General features: G+C 43.9%; 1 protein-coding gene across 2 annotated transcripts in view; it reads right to left on the bottom strand.

The window, feature by feature from the left end:
* The window catches only part of LOC127411723 (slit homolog 1 protein-like), a 180,612-nt gene extending 173,132 nt beyond the window's left edge, over positions 1–7,480 (bottom strand). For both annotated transcript variants that reach the window (XM_051647428.1, XM_051647430.1), the window contains exon 1: positions 7,041–7,480. In XM_051647428.1, coding sequence (XP_051503388.1) covers positions 7,041–7,237 — 197 coding nt within the window. In that variant the 5' untranslated portion in view covers positions 7,238–7,480. The remainder of the gene's footprint in view (positions 1–7,040) is intronic.
* Between the last annotated feature and the right edge of the window lie 4,909 nt (positions 7,481–12,389).

The following is a 12,389-nucleotide window of genomic DNA, read 5'->3' as shown; positions in this document are numbered from 1 at the left end:
CAACACAAAGACCTCTCACACCATAAAAGCTTTATATTGACAAGCTAATCTCATCTTGGTTATGAGATTTCTCACCGAGAACCAGCAGTAAAGCCTATAGTGTTTCTCGCTCCCTTAGCTGCAGTCCACTTTCAAGACAATCAATAAGCAATCAGTAGGAAGCACACAAGGACATTTGGCCAGCATAGAGAATTCTTGAGTACATCAGTACTGGAGTTCACAGCGTGTACTGTGGCCCAATACTCTGAGCGATCGTTCTGGTTTAAAAAGAATTCTCAATCACATCACTCACTATTGACACATCAGTGCTGCTTGATCTCAAGCGTTGCAACTTCTGAAGTGTATATAAATAGATGCATTAGCATAGATAAAACAGGCAGGGCCAAATCTCTGGACATCTGCTTTAGAGCTCATGTGGGGGAAAGATAGGCCAAGACATAGAAAATGATAGAAAAATACTCATCTCAAGCACAGAGAGCCTGATAGAAAAACAGATTACTTTACACGATTCATAATGCCTGCCTATCACTGCTCTATTTTTTATTTTTTTTTATTTTGTCTAATGAGAAAGAATGAATGAGTGCAGAAAGTCATTGTTTGTGAGCATGTGTTGTTTGAGGCCTGAACTGCAGGACAATGGGGAAACTTTTGGGGTGAGAGAAAAAGGGGGTAGTGTGATTTTCACACTTACCATCACTGAATACATAGCTATAACAGAATCCATCAAAGACATCCAAAAGGTTGGTTTTGATAGAACGGCAAGTGCAAATAGAATTATGCTGCTCTCCCACCCCCAACGACCAGCCAGTCCAAATCAAACAAGTTAAGCCTAGTGTACACTACATGACTCAATCTCGTCTCCTTTGATGTTTTAAGTCAGCAACTGGTCTGCGACGAGAAGTCTCAAATCTCATGTTTTGTTGCATGTGCACTCCTGCAACAGGCCGAGACAAGTCCTAGACGCTACGACAGTTTCCGAAACTGCTTGATATCTAGATGTGTTGTCTTCAGGTGTGCGCACTGTCTTGACGAGCGAAAGACATTATCTTAATTTTAAGATGCATTTTGGGTGATCCTTTAGAAATAGGATGATGCTAAAGGCAGCTATAATGGCTGTTTTTCGCCGAATATGTGCAGATTTAAGGGAAAAAAAGCATACAATGTGAAAATGTAAAAAAGCAAATGCATGAATTGTGCAAGGACACAAAAATGAACAACATTTGAAGCTTAATTACAGGTACTGCACTAAAATAACTCAGAATTCTGCTCATGTTTGGGAATATTAAGAGAAACTGTTCTTTATTTCTCGTGCTCGGCTTATACTTTTTTGCGCTTTATCATTTCGTAAAACACAGACGTAATGATTGATGTATGTCCTCATGAAATTAGAACATGAGTGGTCAAATGAAATGACCAGGTGTTACATTGATGTCTCGCTTGTACATTTGTGATCGGATCACCCAAAACGTATCTTAATACGCATGGTACACATGGCCTCTCTCAGGTACCAGCATGATGAAAAACAGGACTGTCAGTCATGTAGTGTAAGGCTGGCCTAAGTTTAAAGCCTCAACCATGTTGAGTTCTCAAATGAGGGCTGATCCTGCCTTGTAAAAGTACTTGGAACATTCTGTCTGTATCAATAGAGTCTGCCGACAGAAAATCAGGTCAGCTTTTTCAAATGGACATAACAACAGGAGTATTGAAAGCATCTCGGGTAGGATATCTTTTTGTGACATGGATGTTTTATTAAAATGATGATATTTCTTACTTACACCATCACCTCAGTTCTTACAAAAATATACTCCAATAATAATAATAAAATAAATAAATACACACATACATACTGTATATATAGAAGTTTACACACGCACACACACACACACACACACACACACATATATATATATATATATATATATATACACATATACTGTATATACAGTATATACACTCCCATCAGTTAGTTGCGTTCCTTGAATCTGATTGGATGAAAGACGTTCCAAGAGTTCTGATTGCTCACACCATCAGCACTGGGACACTTTACTGTTTGTATCACTCTGCTTGTATTCACGGTGTTCAGTGCAGATGTGTAAGAACAGCTAAATGTGTGAATTTTCATTTATCCCTGTGACATTTAAAGGGGCATAGTTCTTTAGCTAGCCTTAGCATTGCTCTTCTTCGTGTACTTAAATTACTGATACGACAGTGGTGTTAGACGCTGTACTGCCATCAATCAATGTGGATCTGCATGATTATCTCTGCTGCCCCTGCCAGCTCTGGAATATAATTTGCATCTGGAGAATGTCAGAGTTTGAGGTAATTTCTAAAGTTATTTATTACTACTGTATTATAATAGTTTTGCTTTAAATCAAAATGTCAGAAATCAAGCAAACAGACTTCTTCTGTAATAATCTTTGGAGACTGTCTACGTTTCACGTTAATTCTAAAGACAATTATTACCTTTATTAGAGAACTGCTTAGCATAAAATGAACCTCAATTAACTAGCGATACAGAATGTCATGGTAAAGGAAAGATTAGAATTGTTTTTGATGATAAAATGTAACATGTCCATGAACAATGTATTTAAAAAAACGCGTTTTTTTTTTCAAGCAACCAAAGTCCATTGTGTGCTATGAGCGAGTTGAGCTGATGTTAGCGTTGCCAACTTTCTACCAGCTAAATACAGGACATTCCAGCTTTAAATATGGTGGGGGTAATCCTTTCTGTGTCTGTTACAAAATACTTGAATGTGAGTGACATACTCGTATGATAATTCCGATAATACGTTTGACAGCATCACTCCATGATCGGAGCGGAATGCTATCACACTACAGCTGAGGAATAGAGCTAAACTGACAGCTGCAGTATTACTGTTCATCACTGTAACAGACACAGGTAATCACAAGCTCAATCTCTCTCTGACTCACTCACTCACTCACTCACACACACACACACACACACACACACACACACACACACACACACACGTATATACAGTGCATTCAGAAAGTATTCAGACCCCTTCATTTTTTTCACATTTTGTTATGTTGCAGCCTTATGCTAAAATGCTTTAAATTATAAAAAAAAAATTCACATCAATCTACACTCCATACCCCATAATGACAAAGCAAAAACCTGATTTTTGATAAATTTGCAAATTTTTAAAAAGAAAAAACTGAAATATCACATCGACATAAGTATTAAGAGCCTTTGCTATGACACTTGAAGTTTTGCTCAGGTGCATCCCATTTTTCCTGGATCATCTTTGGTGGCAAATTCAATTGATTGGACGTGATTTGGAAAAACACATACCTGTCTATATAAGGTCTCACAGCTTAAAATGCATATCAGAGCAAAAACTAAGCAATGAGGTCAAAGGAACTGACTGCAGAGCTCAGAGACAGGATTGTGTCGAGGCACAGATCTGCTACAAAAAAAATTGTGGCTGCATTGAAGGTTCCCAAGAGCACAGTGGCCTCCATAATTCTTAAATGAAAGAAGTTTGGAACAACCAGCACTCTTCCTAGAGCTGGCCACCCAGCCAAACTGAGCAATCAGGAGAGAAGAGCCTTGGTAAGAGAGGTGACCAAGAACCCGATGGTCACTCTGGTTGAGCTCCAGAGATCATGTGTGGAGATGGGAGAAACTTGCAGAAGGACAACCATCACTGGAACACTCCACCGATCTGGGCTTTAGGGCAGAGTGGGCAGATGGAAGCCTCTCCTCAGTGCATGACACATGAAAGCCCACTTGGAATTAGCAAAAAGAAAAAAAAAAAGGCACTTAAAGGTCTCTCAGACTGTGATGAAATGAATATTGAACTGTTTGGCCTATTCCTAATTCCAAGTGTCATGTCAGGAGGAATATTATGAATACTTATGTCAATGTGATATTTCAGGTTTTTTTCTTAATTAATTTGCTAATCTATCAAAAATCTTGTTTTTGCTTTGTCATTATGGGGTATGGAGTGTTGACTGATGTGAAAAATAAATAATTTAAAGCATTTTAGCATAAGGCTGTAACATAAGAAAATGTGAAAAAAATGAAGGGGTCTGAATACTTTCTGAATGCACTGTAAATATACACTCACTGAGCACTTTATTAGGAACACTATGGTCCTAATAAAGTGGCTGACGTGGTTTTCTGCTGTTGTAGACCATCTACCTCAAGGTTTGACGTGTTGTGCATTCTGAGATGCTATTCTGCCCACTACAATTGTACAGAGTGGTTATCTGAGTTACCGTAGCCTTTCTGTCAGCTCGAACCAGTCTGGCATTCTCCTTTAACCTCTCTCATCATCAAGACTTTTCCATCCACAGAACTGCTGCTCACTGGATATTTTTTGGTTTTAGCACCACTCCCAGGAGTTCAGCAGTTACAGAGATACTAAAATTAGCCCGTCTAGCACCAACAGTCATACTACAGTTGAAATCACTGAGATCACATTTTTCCCCATTCTGATGGTTGATGTGAATATTAACTGAAGCTCCTGACCTGTATCTGCAGGATTGTATACATTGCACTGCTGCCACAAGAATGGCTGTCATGATAATTGCATGAATAAGTGTACAGGTGTTTCTAATAAAGTGCTAATTAAGTGTATGTATATATCAGTGGCGAATTCTCAGGGCCAGCAAAGCCTTCTCTGCTGGCCTAACATGCCAAATAAATAAATATTTTTAATCCTTTCATTCTCAACCACTTTTTTGCCAATGTATTTTTAATCGCTTTCCACTCTTAATTAATCTACAAACAAATAGAGAAAAACTAAAAGTTTATCCAGTCAGAATTTATTCCTTGATGCTTACAAGCGAAGTGTGACAACTATTTCACAAATCACATGCCCAAAGCCAAGCTCGTTAGCCAATGCAGCATGTGAGTTTGAGCTCCACCCCCTCAGGCCTTCAGAATTTCTACAGATTCCCTCAACAGTGCAAATGAATGGGCAACTAAAGTCAGACTGACAGATTCATCAGCCAATCAGATTGATTCATTTGTTCTTGGTGGGTGTGATCTTTAGTATATGTTCCGGTCGAGGCCTTCTAGCTGGCCTTGAGTGACACAATCATGCTTTAAGTGATGTAATTTGAAAGCGAAGAGCGCGAGATCTTGCTGACCAGTCGACTGTCATTACTGCCACTATCGCCATTGAGAAAGAGATCCTTATGGATTTACAAACCTGAGATGTTCTGCATGACCATGTGATTGCTTAATTTATTAATCATGAAAGGAGGATTGATTTTCACTTCAAGCAAATTAGTAAGTGCTTTTTGCATTGTTATAGCAACATCAGGAGTTTTTTAAGTGTAAATTAGGCTGCTTGAGCATTCAGTGTCGGATCAAGTTTTGAAAAGTAGTGCTGCGTTCCATTCAACTCGTAAAGTCTGATTTTTACAACTTCCTACTAGGAAAAGTGCAATGGAATGCATCTTTAAGTCAGAATTATAAATTGTAAGCTCATGCAGAAATTCTCAAAGATGCAGGGCCATGATGTCACACAAACATGTCGACACTCAGGGAGATATACAAAGTGATAAATATTCACTTTATTAAGTAATATCGATTAAAATGATATTAAAGATTGTTTAACAAACGCTTGCAGAAACAGGTGTATAAAACATTATAATCTCTTTTGATAATCATACACCTGAAGCACAAATGCAAGCTGGGTTGCTAGGAGACATCTCTAATGAGAGTCAAACCCCTGCAAAGCTAATGGGAGCGTTGCAGTTCCGAATATCGGGGAATGGAATGCATTTATGGTCGGAGATATCAAGCAGGAATATCCCACATCCAACTTGCATGGAACGCAGCATAACCGTGTACCCTGACGAAATGAAATTTATTGCAAGCAAATATTATTAGATTGATTTTTCCAGGTATTATAGACCTCCTTGGCAGATTCATATGAAAAATTATGATTTTTGAATGTGTGTTTGGGAGACGTTCATTTCACAAAACAGTCATGCTGCAGTTAAAATTAGGCTTGCTTGAGCATTAATTGTCGTTTCAAGTTCTGGTTTTCATGTGTGGACGTGTTTTTAAAATGTCAATTGGTATTATTAGTTAGCTGCGACATAATGTATGATGCCCAAAGGCATAGGATGTCTTATTCATTGTGAAACTGTGTTTTCTTAATGGCATGAATCGCACCGAAGGCCTAGACATTTAATGTACAGCCCGCCACTGGTGTGTATATATATATATATATATATATATATATATATATATATATATATATATATATATATATATATTTATTATTATTATATTATTATTATTATTGTTATTAAGTGACCTTAAACAGTTGATGATGAACAGCTGAAATCGGACCAAAGTCTCATTCTAACTGATCTAGTTCATTGTATATTTAAAGCCAGCTTTAAGTATCTGAGCAAACTAGATCTGCTGTATGACAGGCTCCTTGGGTCTTGAAATGCATACAGTACAATTTAAAATGTGAATTTCCTGAAAAGGTTATATGCTTTTCCACTAAAGGAGGCACTTTTGATGCACTGTGCCTCTCTGACATGTATAATTTATCAGAGATCTTCTATTTCCTCAGAACTGTTATAAGAGTAACATTTGAAAGAATGAAACAACCCAAGATAGAGCGGCTCCTTGCCTCCTTCAGATAGCACATCAAACATAAGCTCATGTTTACCTTCATTTTCTACATCATTTAATGTGGCCATCATTTGACATTGGCATGATCTCATCTGAATGTGTGAAACTCACTACAGAGTTCTCTTATGACTCTTATATCTCTAAGAAAGAGTGATTATGAAAACTCTGTTCTCAACAGCTGGAGGACTTCCTGCTATCTTCCTGATACTGATGACAAAGTTTAGCACCTCCAGTGTGTCCTGCTCACTTCTGCACTGTGTGTCTGTTTGTACCTGTCCAGGATGACAGTGCCTCACTGAGCTATTGTTCTCATTCAATTCCTCTTCGTATTCAATTCCTGATGCAGACAACACCCCCAACAACCACCCACCCACATGCGAACATAAAGATGGACAAAGTGTCTACTCACAGTCTCTCTGTGTTTCGGGGTACATTCCTGGGCATGGTTTTGAGCCCCAGCCCATGGCAGTCCACTGTGGTACCACTGCAAGTGCAAAGCGCAGGGCATGCCATGGCATAACTGCTGAAGGCAGCCTCGCACAGGAGCAGTATTCGGATGCATGCCTCTGCCAGGCTGCCTCCAGAGTATCTTCGTTTAGCAGGCATGATTTTGCACCGCTTCAGACGTGGGCTTTCAGGCTAGTATTTTCCTGTTTCCAGAACGTGAGGAGAAAAAAAAATCTGCTCCTGCCCTGATCTCACGATTCACTTTCTGCACAAACTCTCCTTTCTCTCTTGGTGGAGTTGCTCTGCTCCGTCTGTATAATGTGCTCACTGTGCTGCTTTGCTTCTGGGAGCTCTGCTGTCTTACTGCCTGAAGAAAGGGAATATGGAAGAGCAAAGGAACAAAAATATCTCTCCTTCTCCCTTACACACACACACACAGCAGTAATCCATCACAAGGATCTACAAATAGCAGTTCCAGGACTCCTCCCACCCCCCTACCCTCTCTCACACCCCTCCTATCAAACCCTCACCAAGAGAGAGCCCACTCTCCCCCACCCCTCCGAGAAACTTAAACTCCCCTCTCTTCCCTCTCTCAGGCTCACAGGAGCCCCTACAGACAGCACAGCAATCACCTCCCCATGCAGCCCAGCCTCAGGCGACAGCCCCTTTAAAGAGAGTGGCCAGGGGGAGAGGGTCCATTGGGGAAGGACAGGGTGCCCATACCCCCTACCATCACTCCCCTCCCCAAAAGAGCAGTGTATAATCATGTTTTGAGATGGGGGAAGGTTGGAAATGCAGAGAGCAAAATGACAGCCTTTGTGGGAAGAACAGAGGAGAAATGTTTTTGCTTGACTTCTTTACTGAAAATCAAACCTTGATCAAAGTTTGGAAGAGGTCTTGATATGAGTAAATTGTCTTAGCATTATACTTTTAAATGTAAATGAAATGTTTTTCCTCTGTGTCTGGGATAATTGTTGTGAAGTTGGTACTATTTTTCCACATGTTTGAAACTAAAACATGACACTAAATAAAAATTAATTCAATGGCTAGCCTTTTTGGAACAGTAATCCATAGTTTGTAATCTATAATAAAACAAAAGAAAAAAAAACAAATGCTACTACAACCCCTGGAATTGCAGTTAGACTTGGAATGCAAAAGCTATTGTCAACCTATAACACTTTACAGCCGTACTCACACTAGCAAAAGGTCTAATTGTTGCTTACACATACAGCACCATACTTTTCAAACTATCACAGTGAATACTGAGTAAAATAGCACCACCAATAAAAATAAACTTTCCAAAATCAAAGACGTTCTTTCTAGAAAAAAATTCATACAATATTTGCAAACAAAAGCTAAAAATAACAATAAATACATACATTTCAGCATGCAATTTTATAATGCTGTCTAACCACGCTAAATACTGTATATATTTCAGAATAGTGTTTTCTGGTTTTCTTTTTTCAACGTCAAGAACAAAACATGATGAAAATACATTATGGCACACTAGGATATTCTGTCTTGTTCCACATCCAATGTTAAGTTTTCAAGTTAAGTTTCTCTGTTAACAAAAAAATAAAAACAAATAATAATATATATATATATATATTATTTGTCTAAAGGCAGACCTCTCCAAATAATCTCATTTACTTTACTGCCAAGACAAATTCCTCCACTTCCTTGTGGCTAAATGTAAAATAGCAATTTTGACAAAATGTCCTGGTTACTTTCGTAACCTCCGTTCCCTGATGGAGGGAACGAGACGTTGTGTCAATGTAGTGACACTAGGAGTCGCCCTTGGGAGCCCCAAACACCTCTGATCTTTGAGAAAAGGCCAATGGGAATTGGTGAGTGGAATTTGCATGTCACTCCATTTCAGTGGGTAGTTCAGAGTTGTGGCAGGAGGGACACATGTCTCGTTCCCTTCATCAGGGAATGGAGGTTACGAAAGTTACCAGGACATTCCCTATCTGTCACTCACTCGACGTTGTGTCGATGTAGTGACACTAGGGGTCCCTATACGAAATGCCACAACTAGCTGAATTGTGTTACATGGACTGGCGGTGCGAGACGGGCAAACCATTGCGTGCCTCGTAGCCAGCGCGCCTGGCTGTCACGTAACCTCCCCCAATGCTCCTATGACAAGTCGACTGCCCAAAATGGGGACAGGCCGCCCCAGCCATGGCCTCTTCTCTTCTTTTTTTTCTCCCCAAAAAAGAATGGAAATCGTTCAGCTGGGGGCTATTAATGTCCACGTCGGGGGGGTGTCCATTCCCAAGGGGAAGACACCGTGGAGACCACATTCTGCCCAAAGGGGAGGCAATTGTGTGGAAATACGTCACATGGTCTTACCGAGTCTTGTCAGCAGTGTCGCATGTGGAGAAGTTCTACCCAGAGGGGATGGAGCTCTACAAACATGGCGACCGGTGGCAGAGGGAAACTCTACCCAAGGAAGACACGGGTTTACCAACAGGGAAACCGTCTCGTGGAAGATACATCACATGGGGTTACAAACAGGCAACCAGTGCATGTGGAGCACCTACCCCAGTAAAGGGTCTAATAGCACACGTACTGGGCCGGCATCGAGTTTCTCCATGAACTCACCTGCCACAAGGCTGAGGAAGGACATCCAGGGTCCACGACCTTGTGAACACGGCTGGGGGGTAAAAAGCACACGTCTCCCCCTCCAGGAGGGGAAAGGCGCTATACGCAAGTGGTACACCTGGCCAGTTGTCCCACCAACTTACCTGTTCATACCTGACAACACACGGGACGAACCAGATCAATCTGGAGATTGAGGAACCTTGTGAAGGTATTGGGTGTTGCCCAGCCCGCTGCTCTACTGATGTCTGCCATAGAGGCGCCATTGGTCGGGGCCCAGGAGGCCGCCACACTCCTGGTGGAGTGTGCCCGATGCCCCAAGGGGGGCGTCCTGAGCATGGTATGCCAAAACGATGGCGTCAATGACCCAGTGGGCAATCCTCTGTTTGGAGACAGCGCTCCCATTCCGCTGTCCTCCGAAGCAGACAAAGAGCTACTCAGAGCATCTAAACCTCTGCGTGTGATTCAAGTAGATGCGAAAAGCACGCACCGGACAGAGCAACGAAAAGGCTGAGTCTGCCTCCTCCTGGGGCAGCTTCGCTAGCAAGTTCACCACCTGATCCCTAAACGGGGTCATGGGAACCATGGGCATACAGCTCGGTCGGGGCCTCAGGACCACATGAGAGAATTCTGGACCGAACTCCAGGCACATGTCGCTGACAGAGAATGCCTGCATGTCCCCTACCCTCTTGATGGATGTGAGCTCAGTCAGGAGGGCAGTCTTCAAGAGACTGCCTTTAGCTCCACTGACTCCAGGGCTCAAACGGGGCTCCCCGCAGGACCACGGAGAGATCCCATGAGGCAATGAGGCATGGTCTGGGAGGATTCAACCTCCTCGTGCCTCCTAAGGAACCTGATGTCATGCTTCCCTAAATAATTACCGTCAACTGCATTGTGGTGCGCTGCCATAGCGGCCACGTACACCGCTCGTGAGGCATGCCATCATAGAGACTGAGTCTAACTCCAACCTGAGAAAAGAGATGCTCTATACCAGGGAGAACTGCTTTTTCTCCAGTTGACCCGAAGCCCCAACCGGCTGAGGTGCCTGAGCACCAGGTCCCTGTGTGCACACAACAAGCTTCGAGAGTGAGCTAAAGCCAGCCAGTCATTGAGACAATTGAGGATGTGGATGCCCACTGCGACTTCCGTGAAGACGCGAGGCAATAGGGACCGACCGAAGGGTCCTCCTTGTACTGATGTGCCCGGCCCTCAAAGGCAAACCGAAGAAAGGGCCTGTGCCAAGGAGAAACCGAGACGTTCAAGTACACGTCCTTCAGGTCTACCGGCGTGAACCAATCCTGATGTCGGATGCTCGCTAAAATGTGTTCCCACATCAGCATCTTGAACGGGAGTCTGTGCAAGACCTGGTTCAGAACTCGCACATCCGGGATTGGCTGCAACCCACCACCTTTCCTTGGTACGATGAAGTAGGGGCTGTAGAACCCCTTCTTCATCTCGGCTGGAGGGACGGAGATCTCTGCAGATCTCCGCAGGCAGGGCAGTGGCGTTCTTGCCCTGCACTTGAGGTATAATGGACACCGCTGAACCCGGGGGAACTGAATCGTATAGCTGAGTCGACGGTCCTGGTTAGCCATCGCGACAGGTTGGGGAGTGCCAGCCACACCCCCCAAGCTGTGGGCGAGGGGGACCAAGGAGACAATCATGTCGGACGTACCTGCAGGTGGGGACTTGCGGCGGGGCGGAGCCGGATGCGCTACATTGAGGGGGCTTGGACCCCGAACTCATGGCCGTGCTGAGTCTGGGGACATCGAAGCACTTACCTGGCTCCGGGTACCCACCATAAGACTGGTCAGCGATGGGGTAGGAGGGAACCGTCCTCGTAATCCATCACAACCGCCCAGGCGGGTGTGTTATACCGCAGCTGGGTGTGTAGGGGCGGGGGGCCCGCCTCCGCAGCATCATGCCTGCCATGCCATTTGGTATCCAGTGATCGCAATAACGACGGCCATAAACACTGGGTGTGTGACCTAGGAAATGGTGTGGGTACTGCAGCCACCGCAGCCTTTCGGGCATGCGGCGAATCAAAGAAAAGGCAACAAAGGATTCTCCTCCTGGCCCTCCACCGGGGGATGGGGTGGTCTGCTTACCATCTCTAGGCCTGCAGCAGGTCTCCACGTGCCTGGGTTTCCCGTCTCAGGGGCGGCTAGAAGCCTTCCTTGGATTCTTTGTGGCGGGCCGTGAGACGGGCGGCATCTGCTTCCTGCGGGTGGCTCTACGCTGGGGCCGTTGCCACAGGGGTATACCCTTGGCGATGAGCAGACGGTGTGCGGTATCTTGATCCGCACCGGGACAGGATATGCTGAATAGCCTCCATCTACTTCTTAACTGCTGAGGACTGCTGGGCAAAGTCCTCGATGGTGTCGCCCAATAGGCTGACCTGGAAGACGGGGGCGTCAAGGAACCGTACATTGTCAACCTCTCTCATCTCGCCTGGAGGGTGAGATCTGTTGCCGAGCGCAGCTCCTGCATCAATCCTGGGTCAGAACTACCCTCGTGCAGTTCTCTTAGCACCTTGGCTTGGGGCACCTGCAGGAGAGCCATGGCGTGCAGGGTGGAGGCGGCCTGTCCAGCGGCACCATAGGCTTTAGTCACCAGAGATGATGTAAACCTACAGGCACTGGACGGGAGTCTTGGGCAGTTCCACCAGGTGGCGGTGTTTTGCAGGCATAGGTGCACCGCAACCGCCTTA

This window comes from Myxocyprinus asiaticus, chromosome 21 (genome assembly GCF_019703515.2).
Source record: "Myxocyprinus asiaticus isolate MX2 ecotype Aquarium Trade chromosome 21, UBuf_Myxa_2, whole genome shotgun sequence".
Lineage (NCBI taxonomy): Eukaryota > Metazoa > Chordata > Actinopteri > Cypriniformes > Catostomidae > Myxocyprinus > Myxocyprinus asiaticus.
This window is presented reverse-complemented; position numbering and strand designations above follow the sequence as displayed.